Here is a 21,170-nt window from a genome sequence, read left to right on the forward strand (position 1 = left end):
ACCTTCCCTGACGTTTTCCAGGAGATATCGACTGAGGCAGCATAGTTCAGTGGCAGAGTGTTCTGTCAGACCGATCTGAATTGGAATGTGCAATTCTGATTGTTTCTCTCTGACATGATTTAAGGCACATGCTGTTCCCTGTCAGAAATGTAATTGGAATAAATAGTGGTACCAGGTGGTACCGCAACCCTTAAACCCAAATTCTTTGCTGAGGGAGATGCAAGGTGGTGATTGGTGGTCTACAGTGTCTTTTCGACTACCTTTAAACACACTCCCTGGTTGGTCAAATATGTGCTGAAGAGAAAGGTTTTACACCTCAGTTGCAAAACAAACTGAAGACATGGAAATAGAAACAAACAACACTGTGAGAAATAAAATCCATAATACAAATGCAATGACATTGATTTCTAATCTCTGAATCTAACATTCCCACCTCACTAATCAAATGACACACAAAATACTTAATTTAAAAAAAACATTACATTTCCAAATTTGGACAATAAGATTTTTTGAAAATGATTCATGAACAATTTTCACATAATATAAATGTGTCAATGGGGATATCCATTGATCATTATGTAATACAAAATGTATTAATACATGTATTGTGAGTTCTACAACATAGGTGATATTGCCACAGGGGATGGGGGGATATATCCCCCCCAACATACAGAACAGGTCGATTCGTCCCCCACAATAATTGATTTAAAATCATACAAAAAACTAAAATATGTTTTGGTTGGGGGCCCCCAGGAGGTCACACCTTTACTGTGTTTTCAAAATACCCCTCGATATACCCCTCAAGAGAGGCATAATAAGTAATGTCAAACTGTGTAGGTTGGAGGAAATGTGTTTTAAAATGCTAAATAAAATGAACCCCCCGTTTACTGTTTGTCCCCCCAATATCTACACCACAATTTCGTCCTTGTCCTAGAAGCAAATATGCCTGTAATCAGGTATTTCCATAGCACCAACTAGCTGTACCATCACCAATCAGCATGTGCACTGGGTTTCTACTAGCACAACCTTTCATGTAGTGCTTCTCTCCCACCACAGCTATCAGCAAATTACTTCAAATTCCAAAGGCATATGAGCACGTTACATGATAAGGACATTCAAAAGAAGAAGACACTGGTCAATTGCAGACAAAAATAAACCAACATGTTTAATATACCTACCGGACAATTTTTTTACGGAATAAGAATTTTCAATCCCACCACACCATCATGCTAAACATATGGAACTCACTCCACTGAGCATTATTAGTATGATGTCGTCTTTTGATCTTGTGCTGATAAGTTGAAATCTTTCAGGAAACTCCTGCCCACGTACCCTCTGCCTTTATCTTCTTCTCATTTAAAATAAAGATAAACTGGCAAAGCATCGGCTGATGATATGAATCCTTGGTAGGACATTGACACCAGGAGCTATTCAAGGCCAAAGTGGTATCGTTGGACACATATTATGATTCCGCCTACTTATTATAGAACAAGTCTGGCAAAGCATTAACCTCTGACAGGTGGAAAAAGAACACTTACAATACGACCACTACTGAACCAAATGCCAAAAGCCAAAGGAAATGCTCCTTCCTTTTCAAACAGTCATAATAAATTGTAATGAATTGACTTGAAAAATCTCAGCCCATTCAGTTGGCACATTTTGTGTAAGCAGACAGTTTATTATAGACGAGTCAGCAGTTAATCATCTCTTTTATGTAATGGGCACTTCAAAGATGGATCACTTCCACTTGAGTTGTGGGGTCATGGCTGTGCTGCTGCACTAAAAGCCTTGTGAGGGGCTTCTCATATCATGAGGTCTTGTCTCAGAATAATTAGCCGACAACACCAAGCGTCTTTTAAACTACGCCAGCCAAATGGGCTTCATATTTAACTCCTTCAGCAGCCAATTGGGAAGCAAGCCTTTTTCCTGCTCAGTTTACTAATGATAAAATTGCTCCCCCATTAGCTCAAAGGGTGCCTTTGTTGCGAGGCAATGATCCCGAAGGTTTCAGCATCATCTGTAACATGGCAGGTAAGACAAACGGTGCATACAGTATCGGAGCACCACAGTGACACCACTGAAAGACATTTGGGTTTATCTCTGTACCCCTGAACAGACAGTTAGTAGTCTCATGCACCATGCCATTACGATCATTATACTTTGGGATATGTAACATTTTTCAATATATGGTAGATATCAGAAGAAAACCATGGGTGTATTGACAACTCCAAGGATAATACTGAAAATAGTGATTCATTTTGTCTATAATTTCATAAAACCATGATCACTCGTTGCTTGACCCAGAAGTAGGATTGCATGTGTCAATGTCCACCAGCTAATCAACAAAACAAAACAAAAATTTTAAAGAGCGAAAATATAATAAATAACAGGCATCACTGGACTTCAAGTTCAGAGAAAGGACACTCCTAAAAGAGGAAGGACACTCCTAAGACTTCCGAGCAACAATGGGGATGATCCCTTGTATGCTATACATTAGGTTAACAGCTTTCAACAACCTTTGCCAAAAGGAAACCAATCTTCCGAGTCCTTCAAATGAAGGCAGTGTTTCCTGCCAGTATCAGTTCTGGGAAAGGTGACTGGCAGACTAAAGTGGACTTTTCAATGATTGTGAGTTGCTCTTACATTCAGCCATAGTCTTTTTTTAAGTCATCGGAGTAACTACAGTTTTCCTTCAGGGAAAAATTGATAAATTGATTTTTAAAAGCCAAAATGTACTAACAATGGTCAAAATAGAGGCTATTAAGAGAAAGTTAAGAGAAAAGTGGCCAATATGATGCAAATATGCTATTAGGAATCTGTTGTCTAAGGATTGGTACTTTTTGTTAGTGTCTTTGTTTTGACTGTTTTGTTTAGTTTGGTGTTTTCTTTTTTGTTAATCTCTCTGACCATGTCTTTTCTAATTAGCCATCTTAAACCCACAGCAGGCGAGAACCCCACACCATCCACAGTGAAAAATAGCCCTACTACTGCCAAACAAAGAGGAGCAGCAGAGGAATTTTCATTAGAACGATGCCTCCCAATGCCTCAGACCCCACTGTGAAATCACAATGGAACAATGGAAGAGCCAGCAGGGCTGAAACCTCATAACTGGAAATGTCAACACGCCAAAGGGACTATGGAGATGGATAGCAGAATACAGAATACAGTATAGCTTCCTACAAAAAAAACAAACCCCCCCCCCCAAAAAAAATTGTCCCTTCTCCAAAACATCTCTTTCCAATCATGTCGGGCCTCTGAAAGAGGTGTAGCCTCTTTCATCACTACGGCCTTGTTTTGGTACGTCCCCTCGCACTTTCTGAATGTGTGTCCAGAAAACGGCTGGCAGCGTGGAGCGCTGGAGCCGTCCATCCTGTCAGAGCGAAGTGCTGCTGCTCCATTTCATATGGAAATCAATGCAATAGAATGCAGTCAACTGCTGAACAACTGACTTTGGCTGTTACTGCCTCACACAAAACAGAGAAAAGCCCAAGGGAGTTTGGCAGTGGCATAGGTCCAAAAGGAGGCGAGAAATAGTGTGTGATGAATGAAGCTGTACTTCGTTGATTTTTATTTTTTTTTATGTGTAAAGCTACATTTTACTAGAAATATATTGGAAGCAGCAGAAATTGAGACGTTACACTGCATTACTGCGGGAGGTCAAATGTTTGGGTTCACTGTCTCTGACAGACTGTCACTCAACACAACATGAGCATTGAGTTAGCCTAAACATTGCACCCTATGCATCACATAATAGTCTGGGACCTGGGTTGAGAGCGCTGTATAATGAGAAAGGATTAGTCTTTCATTTAAGCCAACTGTGCTAACTTCTGTTCCCAACTTCTGTTCACTAATAGAGCGTTACCGTTGTCCAAGGATTTAGGCCTAAACCGGAAAAGGGCACAGCATGTGTAAGGTTTAGTATGCACATGCTGGCCAGGTTTTTTTGCACCATGTGAAATTTCAACATCAACCCACAAGTATTTTTTGTTGTGACATGCTGTAACACAAATAAACTAAAAATAGATTAAACAGAATAATTGAGAGAAACAAGCTGAAAACACCTATTTGAGATAGTAGGGGAAATGTTAATAAGACAAGCCCAACTCCCATTGTACTATACAACATGTGTAACACTGACACAGAACATCTTGTTGATCCTGGTTTACTTTGTATCCATTTTTTTCTAAACCAATCACTCATATTTCTCATAAGACCCTGAATGACCAAGGCTGTTCGTGGCAAATGATTGAGGTTTGAAAGACACTGAAAGACACCCAATATTCATACAATTAACCAGCAAAAACATGTTTTCAACAGCCACAATCTGCATGCTAGCAAAAGATGGTCAACTAGCCATGACAGAGGTTATTCAACCACCAAGTCCAGTTCCTTTGTTACCCATTACTGTAACATTAAATCACCCTACAAGTGTGTCACATTATCCATTATGCCGACACACACATTTTACAACACTTTCAAAGCCTCTTGATAATGAGCAAGAAAAGATTGTCTGTCACACATTAAAAGATCATGAAGCTGACCCAACAGCAATTAGGCTCAATGGATTAGAGAAAGTAACCTGTCCTCCTGCACCAAAGCCCTTTTAGTAATTTCCTCTCAAACATGCTGAATGAATCTGGAATAAATCAACCATTCCTGCCTCACATTTCTAAGGAGCTCAACAGGTGCCATGATACAAACTGCAAAAGATGCAGGAAGTGCATGATGCTCTGTTGCTAGCCATGGAAATGCACATTTGGCATCGATTGAAATAGATGTCTTTGATTACCTGTTGACTTGAATGCTTTTTTAAACCTATGAGGACACAAATCATTGGTACATCATTGTTCATTTGTAAGGGACAAACCTGCTAATTATTAACTTGACAATGCTGACAAAGCCCTGATTTGATTCAATATTATAATTAATTCTGACCAAGACAGCTCAGATCCTCAGCTTGCACATATTGTGTACTACAAAATGCCACTGGATCATTTAAATTGCTACATTTGATTAAAATATTTGTGTCTTTTTTCATGTATTTTGTATTACTTCATTATTTTGTATTGTCTTGGAATGTAGACTATATAGGCCTAACTCAACACAGCTGGTAAAAATGAAGAAGAAACATAGTCTATTAAGCCTGGGATGTCTACATGTGAGGTTGCAAGAGCATTCCCCTTGTTGTTTACATGACCTCTTTTGCCCGTTGTTCGTTAGGTAGAAATGGTCGCTTTCATGCAGCAGCAGCTGCAGCGTAATTAGTTGCTTGATTCACACTAAGGAGCTTACATACTCAGGGTTGAGCAAAAAGAAAGCAGATTACAATTTCAGCAGTAGGCCTAGGGTATAACTAGGCCTACAAGAAAAACACAAGAGTATTTCAGATCTATCAAGCCGGGTATATGACTCGTTTCTACAAAATTTGATAGAAAATGGGCTCTTAAATTACAGCTATGTCATTAGTTATCATTTTTATGGGTTGCGCACTAGGCAAACTGTTGAGTTCTTCTTAGTATTTGTACCAGTAGCTATAGTCCACACAGATTGTCTGCAAATCACATGCCCGCGTCTGTTACCTAGCAACGGCAAAGCTCAGGCAAAAGTTATCCAAGAACTTCAAATCTGTCTGAGGGAGGCTTTTTTCGCAATACAAGCTTTAATAATGATTTAGAGTAAAATAGTTTTGTTAAATAATTTAAATATTGTAAACTATATTAATAAATTATGTATTTATTTGTTTCCCAAAAAAATATTTGTAGGGCTGGGAAAATAACTGACCAAGGAGTTTGTAGATTTGCCACAATCTGATTTTGTTTTAAAGAAATTGCACATCAATTTATTATAGGCCTACAAAGTGCCCAACAATTCCAACAGGCCACGCATTGCACACACATGGCTAACTTACATGGCTTGTTGTTCTGATAGATAGGAAAACAATCGAATATGGCTGTCAACAAGATTATTGTTTGCCTATCAACATTTGAGTTAAATTATGTCCTCAAAAAACATTCCCAATAACTACAAATCAGCCACACTACCGCATAGATGTTATTGTCCAGGCAACAAGTGGTTGACATTTCCTTTTCGAAGGCAAATATACAGAAACATCTCATAGCAGGTTCACAATAAAGGCTGTTTTTAAATGAGTTTCTAAACTCAGAAGACTCTTACCTTGTGAATGACACCGGAAAGTACACAAAATCAATATAATAAGAAGTTTTGCAAGCACTGCTCTCCACATTCTGATGCTGGGTCCCGGCTGTTCCGTCCAGCTCCTCATGAAGCAGGGCAGATGGAGGTGCTCTAGGGACTGGGATGCTGCTGCTTGCCTCTCTTTCTTGTCCCGCTAGTTGACAGAAAGGGGCGTACACAACGCCAGATACCGTCACTCCCCCAACCCCTGCCCTCCAGATAAATCCCTTATTAAACCGGGCGCCCTGGAATCTGCATCATTTCTCTAACCGGACTGTCCCATCAGCGCGTGATTTCACATTGCGTTGTCCATCAGACAGCTGATAGGTATCGTCAACATTAGTAAAATAGTAAAGCAGCATTGTGTTGTTTCGTTGTCTAACCAATCACTCTCGAAGTAAATCAAATTAATATAGATTAGCCTAAAAATAGCCTATTCACAAATAATTCACAGCGGCATTCCTTTTTTAATTCATTTTTAATTTAAGGATTAAGACCTACGTCCTAAATATGTATTTATTTACTGTTTATTTACTTTTTAATTTAAGTACAACTCACAACTGTTGATCCTCTTTTAATAGGCTATTGTAGTTTATAGGTTTTATCCACATATGATATTTCACACCCATTGAATGATGTCAAAATATAATTTAAAAAATAATTTGTCATAAGAGTAAAATAGATTAATCAATTATAGGCTACATTGTTGCCACATTTGCTAGGAGGCCGCATGTGTTATTCTTTGTTCTGACCGAAGGGGACTCAAAGTTATTCAGCTTAAGGGTGACTGGCGTGTTGGTACGGGGTCAAGGCTCAGTTACATGAGGGGCAGGATAAACATTCAATGCCAGGATCATAATAAATGGCAAAAATCTGTCAAATGATAAGACATCGATTAATCAATAATTAATAGGCCTGTAAATTGGTTCACTATTCAATCTTGTGCATTATAACCAATTAATCACATAGGCCTATTTCCGGTCCTTCCAGCCTTGCTCTTTTCCCCTTTTCCTGTGCATAAAAATCCTGTTTTGATGTGCTGCTTAGCATGCATAGTCAAGCCTTATAGGCGACATAGATGTTATTTATTGTTTTTGTCTGCTCCTAAATAATTGTCTATTTATATACATTGGGTTTAAATATTGGTCTTTAGGAAATCCCGAAGGCTTGGGTCTTGGTCTCTGGAAGTGTGTTTAGGGGCCACTTTAGATGGGCCTCACGTTTCCCTGTAGCTCAGTTGGTAGAGCATGGTGTTTGCAACACCAGGGTTGTGGGTTCGTTTCCCACGGGGGGCCAGCACAGAAAATAAAATGTATGAAATGTATGCATTCACTACTGTAAGTCGCTCTGGATAAGAGCGTCTGCTAAATGACTAAAATGTAAATGTAATGTGTTGCATGCAAACCCACTGTGCAGGCATTTATAAGAGGCGCAGCCCCATCATGCGGTGAAGAAGAGGAAATTCCACCTGCTGCGCGCCGCCTACAATTCCACCTGCAACATTTCAGAATTCCAATAATGTAAAGAAACATTAATTTTCAATAACTCTCGTGTGTTTATCTTAAAGGTAAACTCAGCGATATGACGTAGATGTAGAAAGTAAACAGATAATGGGTCAATTTCCGCAACAACTAAGAGCGTTGAAGCGTGAGGCTTAACTGAAGCGGAGGCTCTCAACTGCTCCGCTGATTTGGTCCTCTGGCTACCACCCTGTAGCAGCATGAAGCGAACCCAAGCAAATGCGCAGATAGTGTGTGTGACAGTGTGAGAGCGAAGTCTTGCATCTTGCTCATATCAATATCTGCGGCACTGCTCGTGGCAACACAATTACGCTTGCTGAGCCTGAATGGCGTTTTCACATATGCAATTTGGTACCCTGGTTTGATTTCCTGAAGCGTTTGTGAGAATTCTACAGAATACGTTTTGCTTTCACAAGACCCGTGATTCCCCTGGGAGTAGCAAGACCCATATTCTACACTCTAAAAATTAGGGGTTCAACAAGGGTTCTTCTAAGATCCTCAAAGTTCTTTGAAGAACCTTAGGGTTCTTGGCACTGAAAATGGCACCCAATATGTTCTTCCAAGAACCCCATAGGAGGTGGGGTCCATTGAGGAACCTCCTTAGTTGGTGGGGGTTCTTGCAGGAATCTAACTGCCCAACTGAAATATTTTGATTTGAAAGGACAGCAGGTGCAGGCACTTAACTGAAAAATGTAAAGATCTTCTCAATTTAAGGTAAGCTTTGTCCCTTGTATGATCTACATTTATAGTGTTTTATGATGATACCATTTATCTTTTCATATTTGTGCAAATCCTAAAACAGAAAATGGACACAATTCAATGGATTTCAATCGACAAAGAGGTAAGAATATGTAGGCTATAAAAATATGTTGAAGGCTAGCTGTATTGGGTGCAGATGACTGAACTGCTCACTTTAGTGTCTGTGTCTGCAGGTATACAGATGAGGAGGCATACAAAGGTATGTGAATTGGTATTGGTATGTTATGAAGATCACATTTACTATCGTCCTCCCTTACCTCTTCATTGAATGAAGAGGCCTCTACATTATGGACATAGTATGTGTATGAAAACTATTATCAAATATATTTTTTCATTCACATTCACCACAACAACCAAGGTATGAATTCTGTCGTGTGCATGTTTTGTTAATCATCTGTATAATTACTATTTTTGGGATTCACAGACTTAACCCTCCCTACACCTCTGAATATAACAGGAAACCTGTTCGATCACCATGCACTACAAAATCATTCTGGCTATGGATACGGAGAACATCAACACATTAACATCAACATACCAGAGGATATACCCATTGGACTTGGGGTTCTGCCGGGAGTTTACATCATATTTGGATTTTTTTATTCTGCTTTGCCACCAAAATCGTAACAAACACTGAGAACTAAAATATTGTGTTATTGTTGTTATTGTTATGCATATTAATAATAGGGCAGGGGGTGGGGGTTAGTTCCAAAATTGACCCCAAAAGTTTCTTCGAGGAGCCCATTAAAATAACTATTTTATGGGGTTCTTCAAAGACCTTATAGGGGTTCCCCCGTAGTTTCAATTTGAAGAACCCCTAAAGGATACTCCAGAAATCATTAGCTAGCTAGCTTGTTTACAACAAGCAAAAAAGTTCCAGGTGACTTGTGCTGACAGGTCACAATACCTGGTACTCTGGTGAGTCTGGTCGTTTGCATTTCACACATGCTTTATTGCACAGATCATAAGAGGATATGTGAAAGCCCCTCTGAGTCTACTTTTAAAGTGGAACTGACAGCGTTTTAACTACTTTGCAGATATGAAACAAACAGACAATCATAATAAACTCAGCAAAAAATAAATGTCCTCTCACTGTCAACTGCTTTTATTTCCAGCAAACTTAACATGTGTAAATATTTCTATGAACATAACAAGATTCAACAACTGAGACATAAACTGAACAAGTTCCATAGACATGTGACTAACAGAAATGGAATAATGTGTCCCTGAACAAAGGGGGGGTCAAAATCAAAAGTAACAGTCAGTATCTGGTGTGGCCACCAGCTGCATTAAGTACTGCAGTGCATTTTCTCCTCATGGACTGCACCAGATTTGCTAGTTCTTACTGTGAGATGTTACCCCACTCTTCCACCAAGGCACCTGCAAGTTCCCGGACATTTCTGGGGGAATGGCCCTAGCCCTCACCCTCCGATCCAACAGGTCCCAGACATGCTCAATGGGATTGAGATCGGGGCTCTTCGCTGGCCATGGCAGAACACTGACATTCCTGTCTTGCAGGAAATCACGCACAGAACGAGCAGTATGGCTGGTGGCATTGTCATGCTGGAGGGTCATGTCAGGATGAACCTGCAGGAAGGGTACCACATGAGGGAGGAGGATGTCTTCCCTGTAATGCACAGCGTTGAGATTGCCTGCAATGACAACAAGCTCAGTCTGATGATGCTGTGACACACCGCCCCAGACCATGACGGACCCTCCACCTCCAAATCGGAATGGGAAACAGTGTTTAAACAGCACTGGGAAACAGATTTAATCAGCCATTCGCAGTTTCACTGTACCGGCCATGTGTACTTAGACTTGCATGGCTTAATCTTTGAGACTAGCATATGCTACTGGCAGGATCAACCACCCTTTACAATGAAGATCTGTGAAGTTATTTGGATTTTTATGAATTATCTTTGAAAGACAGGTTCCTGTATAAGGTCTGTTTATTTTTTTGCTGATATATCAGTCAAAAGTATCAAATTTCCAGTTTATGCTTCAAAATAACAGGTTTTAAAAATTGGTTCTATTTTATTCAAAATTCCAAGGCATACAGTAACGCATTGTTGGAGAATAAATGGATGCAGTTCAATGCATGACTAATATAATTCACCAATAAATTTCTTGGTAGTCCCAAAAATATTGCTATCAGGTTGTAAATCACACATTGTTTGCTGCCTCCACCCATTCGGGATGCACTGTTTCAGTTTCAATTACTCAATATTTTTTACAAAAACGGACGACTGTAACTAAGGCTGGGAATGTCAATGGCGCAGCGGTCTAAGGCACTGCATCTCAGAGCTAGAGACGTCACTACAGACCCTGGTTCGATTCCAGGCTGTATCACAACTGGCCGTGATTGGGAGTCCCATAGGGCGGCGCATATTTGGCCCAGCGGTTTCCTGGTTAGGGTTTGGCCGGGGTAGGCCCTCATATTAAATAAAGATTACATTTTTCTTTTAAACTAGCAAGTGCAATGATCACGAGTCAGTCATGACATGTCTAATAGGCATGTGTCAAACCCAAGGCCCGCGGGCCGAATAGGACACACAAGGAAGTATAAATGAGTTAACAGTTGAGTCATCTACTTTATTAAATTACAGCCTGATGCGCTCACATCATTTCACATCTGTGAATTCAACTTCAATTCTGCTGCTTTCATGTGTCCTGTTTACAACAAGCAGCAGAGAGAAAGTGTACAGACACATGTCACCGTCCTAGCTAAGCTACTAAAATGTTGAAGTCTGGCTTTGGTTTTTAAAGCTTGACAGTGAATAACCAAAAAACAAAACCAACAAAACATCATGCAAAGGAGAAACATGTAGGCCTATTACAACAACATTTGAGCAGTAGCCTAGGCTGGCTACTCAACTACAATACATTTTGAGTGCACTAAACAGCAATGTTGCATTCAACCGCACCGGTGACCCATGCAGTGCAAAAAAATAAAAAATATCACGTTATAGGAAAGAACCAGATGCAGACAGTGTCGAAGTAACAAAAGTTTATTACTAGAACAGGGTGCAGGCAAAACGACAGGCAGCCAGAAGTCAGTAATCCATATCATAGTCCAAAAGGTACAGAACAGCAGGCAGTCTCAGGGTCAGGGCAGGCAGGGGTCAATAATCCAGTGTGGTGGGACAAGGTACAGGACGGCAGGCAGACTCAGGGTGAGAGCAGGCAGAATAGTCAAAACCGGGAAAACTAGAAAACAGGAACTAGAAACAGACAGGGGCAAGGGGGAAACCGCTGGTAGGCTTGACGAACAAAACGAATTGGCAACAAACAATGCTAACTCAAGAGAACTGGGTATTCAACAGAAATGTTATATACGGTAAAAGTAACATACCAAAACATTTGTATGAACAGTGTCGTACAGTTCAGTGTGTCTGAGTGTGTCTCAGGTATAGAGACACACAAGTGCAGAGAACTGTAGCTCCAGATTGTTACACCAGATAATGTGATTTATCCAAAGATTTTGGCTGACATCTGGTTGAAAATTCTCTGTGCGTCAGACAGTGGTTTTGTTTTCCATGCAATACAAGTTGTAGTTACAGCTGTCTTCAGATCTTGTCTCAGGCCTGTCACCACAGCATAGCACAACAGGTTGCTGTATGAGTCTTGTTCAGGCGTCAGGCCTGAGTGTTGGAGGAAGACTGTCTCCACCCTTTCCATGTAGTCATTCAATTTTTCATCAGTTCCCTGTTTGGTGGAATGGATTTTCTGCCAGTCTGTGTGTTTGAGGAAATCAGCCTTTATAGCTGTAAAAACTGCATCCAGCTGGTCACCACAATTAGTCGCTAGTACACCGCAGTCCCACGTGTTTGTAGTCCTTCCATTTAAATTTCAAGCAGTGGTGGAGTATTTCTTCATCCTTGTCCTCTTTTAGTGAGACGGGAATTTCCCTTTACGCCTTCCCAAGAATGCGCCACTGGTGTTCCCTCTCAGATATTCACTGATGGATCATGTCGAGAAGATCAAACATCCTGTTTGTGGACACCAAAATCGTGGTGGAAATTCAACACCAGGGACACCTGAAGTAATTATTAAATGAATCACTCTTTATTATCACGGCTGGAGAGGGTCACATACTCAATCCAAGCATGATTTACATTATTCATTATTCATTATTAACATTGGTTCCTGCAAGCTGGGACCTTGAAACTGAGACTCCTTTTCGTTCCCAGAGCAATGTTCTGGGAGTACTGGCAATTGGTCTGAGGAGGAGGTAACAGTCCCCTGCACGAACCAAGATAAAGTGAGAGGAGGTACTGTGTACAATTCAAGGCTATCTCTTCAGACAATAACATTTTCCCTGGCAAATCTCCGGTAGTAAGAAGCTAGGCCAACGAAGCTTCTCAACTCAGATAGGTCCTTTGGTGTCGGCCAGTGCTGAACCGCCGCAACCTTGGCTGGATCAGTTGCTACTATGTCTGCCCCTATGACATGGCCTAGGAACTTGACCTCCCACTGCAGTAGGTGACACTTCTTGGGGTGGAGCTTGAGTCCTGCCTGACTGATGGCAAGTAGAACCTCACGCAGCTTTGCCAGAGATCAATGGAAGTCTAGTGCATGCACAAGGAGGTCGTCCAGGTAGACCACACACTTGTTGCGGGGGATTGTGGCCAGCACTTGTTCCATAAGATGCTTGAAGGTTGGCGGAGCATTGCTGAGCCCGAAAGGACATCACAGTGAACTGCCACAGTCCTTGTCCAATCGAGAAGGCGGTCTTCGGCCTGGCTTCAGTGGCAAGCTCCACTTGCCAATAACCTCTGCGGAGGAAGAGGGAACTGAACCAGCGTGACGCTGTGATGTAGTTCAGTGCATCATCTATGTGCAGGAAGGGAGCTGTCTTTCTTCTTGACAAGGACTACAGGGGCCGCCCAAAGGCTGTTGGCTGGTTCGATGAACCTCGACCCTGCCATCTTCTGGATCTTCTGCTCCGCTAACTCTCGCTTCGCAAGTGGCAAGCATTGAGGCTGCAAACGGATTGGTGTGTTTCCAACTTATCCTACTGCTCAGGCACCAGCCCTTCCGAACACCTCTACCCTAGTTCCCGCATAGCTTTCCGGGTAACTTCCGAAGGTACGTCCACTGTGCCACTGGTCACCTGCTGGGGCACACTCACCTCTTTGGGGGGGTTTAGCTGCTCCTTCTGGGGGAAGGATCTTTGTGAGGCTGTCTGTCACTAATTTCTGCCGGGTCACCTGCGGCTGCCGTTGTCTTCTTCCTCTGCTCCGAAGTTCCATCACAGATTCTTTCATCTGGAGTTTCCACGTTCCAACATCTAGGCATGCTCCCACTTGACTGAGGAAATTCAACTCTTGGATGCAGTCATCTTGGCCGACTTGCCTGTTCCCCCAAGTCCATGTGGGAGAGGTGTGGGGGGCCACTTCCCACGAGGCTCAGCTCCTCCTTTTCTTCCGCAGTCTTTTTTCACCAGCTGCTTCTCACCAGCTGCTTCACGACGTCATCCAGCTCATCAAGGCTTGGGTGTATCGCTATCCCATTTCTGACACCAATGAACAAAATGGTGACTGTCGTAACAATGTTACTCTAGGAGGCACTTGGTATCACATGCACTTATGTCAGTCTTTTGCAGAACTGGCAGTGTACAAATTTAACCCTTGATATGAGAGTACAACATAATAGATGAACTGTCATGACACTTTCACCCACGGTTATCCAAACAGAGCAATCCCAAGGTGTGGCAGACGTGTTGTTGTCTACCCTTAGGAAGTTACAGGGTCCTTAGCTTAGTGATGAGCTTCATGGGCACTATGGTCTTGAATGCTGAGCTGTAGTCAATGCACAGCATTCTCACATAGGTGTTCCTTTTATCTAGGTGGAAAAGGGCAGTGTGGAGTTTGATTGAGATTGCGTCATCTGTGGATATGTCACGTCCTGACCAGTTAAGGGTTAATGGTTGTTGTAGTTTGGTCAGGATGTGGCAGAGGGTATTTGTTTTATATGGTTCGGGGTGGGGGTGTAGGTAGTAGGTTGTTTTATTTATGTATTCCGGGGGTTTTGGGCACTGCTCTGTGTTTATGTATTTCTAGGTTTAGTTAGTTAGTTGTGGGTATAGGTTCTAGGTTTGTTTTCTATGTAGAGTTAATTGGGATTGGACTCCCAATTGAAGGCAGGTGTGTTGAGTTGCCTTTGATTGGGAGTCCTATATTAGTAGGGTGTGTTTGTCTGTGTGTTTGTGGGTAATTGTTTGTCCTTGCACTGCGTTGTATGTGCCTGCAAGACTGTTGCTGTCGTCTTTATTGTTTTTGTCCAGTGGATACTTTACTCCTTTTTTGAAATTAAAAAACATGAGTATCCACATACCTGCTGCGCCTTGGTCCATTCTTGACGACGGTTGTTACAGGATATGTTGGGGCGGTATGCAAAGTGGAGTGGGTCTAGTGTATCCGGGAGGATGCTGTTGATGTGAGCCATGACCAGCCTTTCAAAGCACTTTAAGGCTACCGACATGAGTGCTACGGGGCGGTAATCATTTAGGCAGGTTACCTTCGCTCCCTTGGGCACAGGGACTATGGTGGTCTGCTTGAAACATGTAGGTATTACAGACTCGATCAGAGAGATGTTGAAAATGTCACTGAAGATACTTGCCAGTTGGTCAGCGCATGCTTTGAGTACACGTCCTGGTAATTCGTCTGGCCCCGCGGCTTTTTGAATGTTAACCTGTTTAAAGGTCTTGCTCACATCGGTTACCGAGAGAGTTATCACACAGTCGTCCAGAACAGCTGGTGCTCTCATGCATGCTTCAGTGTTGCTTGCCTCGAAGCGAGCATAAAAGGCATTTAGCTCGTCTGGTAGGCTCGCGTCACTGGGCAGCTCGCGTCTGGGTTTCCCTTTGTAGTCCGTAATAGTTTTCAAGCCCTGCTACATCCAACGAGCATCAGTGCCGGCGTAGTAGGATTCAATCTTAGTCCTGTATGGACACTTTGCTTGTTTGATGGTTTGTCTGAGGGCATAGCGGGATTTCTTATAAGCATCCGGATTAGTGTCCGGCTCATTGAAAGCAGCAGCTCTAGCCTTTAGCTCGATGCGGTTATTGCCTCTACCTTACCTGTCACCCTTGACCCACTTCCATTTGCTTACTGCCCCAATAGATCCACAGACGATGCAATAGCCATCACACTGCACACTGCCCTATCACATCTGGACAAGAGGAATACCTATGTAAGAATGCTGTTCATTGACTATAGCTTAGCATTCAACACCATAGTACCCTCCAAGCTCATCATTTAACTCGAGGCCCTGAGTCTGAACGCCGCCCTGTGCAACTGGGTCCTAGACTTCCTGTCGGGCTGCCCCCAGGTGGTGAAGGTAGGTAACAACACCTCCACTTCGCTGTTCCTCAACACTGGAGCCCCACAAGGGTGCATGCTCAGCCCCCTCCTGTACTCCCTGTTCACCCATGACTGTGTGGCCAAGCACGCCTCCAACTCAATCATCAACAGTACTAGGCTTGATTACCAACAATGACGAGACAGCCTACAGGGAGGAGGAGAGGGCACTTGGAGTGTGGTGCCAGGAAAATAACCTCTCACTCAACGTCAACAAAACAAAGGAGATGATCGTGAACTTCAGGAAACAGCAGAGGGAGCACCCCCCCTATCCACATCGATGGGACCGCAGTGGAGAACAGGGAAAGCTTCAAGTTCCTTGGCGTACACATCACTGACAAACTGAAATGGTCCACCCACACAGACAGTGTGGTGAAGAAGGCGCAACAGTGTCTCTTCAACCTCAGGAGGCTGAAGAAATTTGGCTTGGCACCTAAAACCCTCCCTAACTTTTATAGATGTCGGGCTGTATCACCGCCTGGTACGGCAACAGCACCGCCCGTAACTGCAGGGCTCTCCAGGGGGGCATCCCACAAGGATAGTTAAACAAGAAAAATCTCCCTTGTGGGAACATTTCCCACGTCCCATGAGGACAAAGGCTATTTTAAGCTTAGGGGTTAGGTTTAGGGTTAGGGTTAAAGTTAGGGTAAGGTTTAGGGTTTGGGTTACAGGTTAAGGTTATGGTTATGGTAAGGGTTGGGTTTAGGGGTTAGGGAAAATAGGATTTTTAATGGAAATTAATTGTAGGTCCCCACAAGGATAGAACATACCATGTGTGTTTGTGTTTGTGCACCAGTCCCTCCTGCAGCAAGTGTGACAGACTTCAGTAATACCTTGTATGAACATTGGGGGAGTCAATCACAGTGACATCTCAGTAAATCTGCTCTAAGACAATGAATTGGGCCACGAAGGTTTGTATTCTAATGCCCAATGTTATGTTGTTTAAAGTATACCAACATAGCTACAGTAATGTAGCCAATGTTAAAGCTGTGTAATGGAAAACCGTGTCAGTGCATAGGTGAAATTAGGGCTTATTTGAAAATGAAGGCACCTTTGTAAATAAACACGAAATAAACACATAATAAACACATAAACAAAGCAGTTAAGGCCACATTCATTATTGTTACCATAGGAGAAACTGTCTGTTGAAACACATTCATCAATTTACAGAACACAATGTATATATTAACAATTAAATCTGTTTATTTTACAGTTTAAACCATGACAATCAAAATTGAAAAAACAACTATCAAAAGGTGCAGAATACTGGGGAATTACTCACCTATTAAAACTAACGCAGACACATATATACATGTAACATCACTGAGCAGTAACCCATGTGCTCAAATTACAGTAATGGGGAAAACCCGCTCCTAAAGAATTCAACTAAATAACCATTGTACCTCTATTTTTTAGGCCAAATGTTTAAATATAGGCTACTACAGAAGGTACATTTTTTAATACTTTTTACTTGGAATATTTTAGCACTGCATTCTTGGGCAGGACTTTCTGTTTTTCTGCTGTTTGGTTCTCTTGGGCAGGACTTTCTTCTGTTTGGTACCTCCATCAAGTAGAGCGAGAGAGAGAGAGAGTAAGAGAGAGAGAGACGGAACATAGTTGTAAATAATTTCTACACTGCAAATTGACAGATATATGGTCATTCTGCTGTCTGCACTGGCCATGCAGCATTTGTGGTTATATGTTCTCTGCAGAAGTCAGGGCATTCATACTTCTTGCGCTTCGCTGAACAGCGCAGAACTGTTGTGAAGGATGTTGTCAAGGAAGTGCAGGAAAAAAATGTATGTATGTATGTATGTATGAAATGTATGCATTCACTACTGTAAGTCGCTCTGGATAAGAGCGTCTGCTAAATGACTAAAATGTAATGTAAATGTAAAAATGAAGTGAGTTTGTGTTTATACAGGACCTTCCGCCCTCACCTACTGTCAACCAATCATGTTAATGCGGAGCTATACAGAGCCCTCCGCATTGTTACAAAATTTGAGGCGCACGGTGATGCGTTAAGGCTCATGTACGAGCACAGTGGTCTAAGGCACTGCATCTCAGTGCTAGAGGCGTCACTACAGACCCTGGTTCGATCCCAGGCTGTATCACAACCAGCCGTGATCGGAAGTCTGATAGGGCGGCGAACCATTGGCCCAGCGTTGTCCGGGTTAGGGGAGGGTTTGGCCGTCATTGTAAAATATGAATTATTTCTTATCTGACTTGCCTAGTTAAAAAAAAAAATATATATATATATATATATATATATATATATATATATATATATATATATAATAAAATAAAAAATAAATAAAAGCATACTAGCCGGTGCGCGGTAAATTGCCGCGTGCCGCTTAGGCCGCCAAGAGTGGCTCACTTGTGGTTGTGCTGGCAGCATATAGCAGCATTTCGATTGTGCGTCAAGAATTCAGCATAGCAAGTTTGTATGAAGGTCTGGTTATTAAATGGATAAATAGTTTAATCCACTCTCCATTTCATGAATTGATTCATAGGTAAATGGTAATATGCTTTAAAATGCACTGGTGACAAACACACTTTGCTGCCCTGTTTCCAATCGTCCACATGGCTCGGAGAACCTATTCAAGTAGCTAACTAGCTACAGTGCAGGCTAACTCAAATGAGCTGCTAACGTACAGTAGCTAGCTGGCTATCTAGCCAACTTTACATACTGTACAGATAGCTAGCTAAGTGAATTAAATATCACCAGCTACCTAACTTCATATTAGTTAGCTATCTTGATGTATTTGTCACTGTAAAAAACTAACTCCAAATGCATTTGTAGGTAGCTAGCTAACAGGGGGGAATTAAGTTCAGTTGTAGGGGGGGCAATTAAGTTCAGTTGTACAGACAGTATTGTCTATCGATTGTAAGACCAAACAGTTGGCTAAACAAATAATTTGTGAAACCATGATGTGATGTATGACATGATTGGTTGTGGCATGCGATTTCGTTTGAGTTGCATATGCAAGTTGCAATTGACAACACACATTGGGTCCAAGTTGCTTCGTGTGATACATGGAGAAGGGTTGGGGTGTGTCGTGTACTGGATTTTCGTGTAACTACAATCGTGCGGTCGTGTAGCTAGTCCTTATAGCTACTGCAGTCTGCAGATATTGCAAGGAAAATCTATAAAAAAGTATAAAACTTCTCCTCTGTCACGTCCTGACCATAGTAAGTTGTTATTATTCTATGGTAGAGTAGGTCAGGGCGTGACAGGGGGTGTTTGTTCGTTTTTGTGTTTCTATGTTTAGTTTCTAGTTTTGTATTTCTAGGTTAGTTTTGTTTGGCATGACCTCCAATTAGAGGCAGCTGGTTGTCGTTGTCCCTAATTGGAGGCCATATTTAAGTTTGTTTGTCCCACTGGTGTTTTGTGGGTGATTATTTTGTGAGTAGTGTATGCCTGCTCTGCGTCACGGCTTTCTTGTTTTTGTATTTCAAGTTTATGGTTTATTGCATTCGTTTCACGACTGAATAAAAGACGTGGAACTACGATCACGCTGCGTATTGGTCCGATCCTTCCGAAAGCTGTGACATCCTCATTCTCGAGCTAAACGGGCTCTTCAGAACTTACTAGTAATTCCCCCTCCCACAATCCGTACATTCACTATTGACTTTGCTGTTATTTCCTTTCAGTGAATTCTGATGCTTTATAGCATTTTCCTATTACTGTCTAATGCTAAGAAAGCATTTTGCTGTTTAACATGACATAAATCTGATTGTATTTTATTTTTAAGACTCCACCATGGTGACGTCAACCATTTCTCTGCTGACCTGTGCTGCCTTTGCTCTGGTGCAGCAGGTAAGACAAACTGAAAACCAAGAACATACACTGAATACTTCAGTATATGAAATATTTTTTGTAATTCAGGTGATGAAGCCTACCCTTCACTTTATTTCTGCTAGTTCTTGTTTCAGTGAATTTGCTGGAGGAAAACAATGAACAAACCCCTCTTGGTAAGTGCATAGTTGGTTTTGAATTTGGCCAGTGCAAAGTACCTTTTTCACACTGCTGTGCTGAACTGCAATGGCCTGGTTACAATTCCACTATAGTTGCTGGAAAAGGCAATGTGAGAATCTAGAGCTGTGTAACATGATGAAACACGTCAGTAGATTAATCTGCACTATTTCTATGTAGATGCTTCTACTTATCAAAATAAGTATGCGAGGGCAGTTTGTGAACATTTCTATGACTGGTCCATTTGAATTCCTGTCTGTTCTTCCAGGGGCAGAGAAGCTCATGGTGAGAAGGGCAGTAAGGAGACCATGCCCAGAAGACTGGTTACGATTTGGATCACGCTGCTTCCTGTTTGTCGAGACTGAAAGGAACTGGCCTGATGCAGCGGTATCCTGCTTACCATCTACTGACTTAAACTAAAGGGAAAGTTCGATTGAAATCCACTTGCTTATTTAGTGTGACTTCACCTTAAATGTGCTTTTTGCCTTTATTTTTTACCGGTGCTTCATGTAAAACACAGAACTTGAAATTTCTAGAAGCTTGGAATACTTTTGTGTGGAATCAGACCTCTTGTATATTGGAACCCACAGGACATGGGATAAGATGGACGCAATATCTGTAGGAGCATGTTTAAAAGAGCATTAGTTGCGATGACTAATATTTGATTGAGACCAGAAAACATTCTCAGACTGCTGACTAATACTTCCATTATGACACTACTTTGTCCCTGTCTACCTCTTTCTCTAGCTACATTGTGTGTCCCTGGGAGCAAACCTGGCATCTGTGCACAGCTATGCAGATTACCAATATCTACAGGCTGTGGTGGCGAACACAAATAGTGATTTACCTGGATTGGAGGATATGAAGCTAGATGGTACAGAGGAACCAAATGTCATATTTGAGAATCAAATCAAGCTTTTATATTTCAGACATGAATGAGATGTGCTTCTCTGGCAGGCTATTCCAGAGGCTGGGGTCTTGGTCACTTTTTAAAAATGTTTTAACTCGTATACCATTTCTCTCTGCGTACAGTTTGAAAGAAGGTAGTTTCTGGAGCCATTGCTAACTAGCATTTGGTCAATGACGACGTCTACAGGAACAGCTAGCATGCTAAAGACCTAAATGGTATCAATGAGTTCATCTGACTCTTAGTAAGACTTAATTGCCTAAATCGAACATTATCCCTTTCAACGGATAAAGAGCAGTGGTGAATCCAAATGTGCCTCAAGCTTTTCAAATAGTTACAGTTTAAATGGTATCAAAGCTGTATACAAGCAACCAATTTAACTAGGCAAGTCAGTTAAGAACCAATTCTTTATTTACAATGATGGTCTACCAGGGAACAGTAGGTTAACT

The 21,170-nt window shown here is 41.8% G+C and overlaps 1 protein-coding gene across 8 annotated transcripts in view; it reads right to left on the minus strand.

The window, feature by feature from the left end:
• The window catches only part of LOC106586206 (low-density lipoprotein receptor-related protein 2), a 63,773-nt gene extending 57,438 nt beyond the window's left edge, over positions 1–6,335 (minus strand). For all 8 annotated transcript variants that reach the window (XM_045707402.1, XM_014173223.2, XM_045707399.1 and 5 more), the window contains exon 1: positions 6,175–6,335. In XM_045707402.1, coding sequence (XP_045563358.1) covers positions 6,175–6,283 — 109 coding nt within the window. In that variant the 5' untranslated portion in view covers positions 6,284–6,335. The remainder of the gene's footprint in view (positions 1–6,174) is intronic.
• Positions 6,336–21,170: the final 14,835 nt, after the last annotated feature.

The sequence above is a fragment of the Salmo salar genome, chromosome ssa25 (genome assembly GCF_905237065.1).
Source record: "Salmo salar chromosome ssa25, Ssal_v3.1, whole genome shotgun sequence".
NCBI lineage: Eukaryota > Metazoa > Chordata > Actinopteri > Salmoniformes > Salmonidae > Salmo > Salmo salar.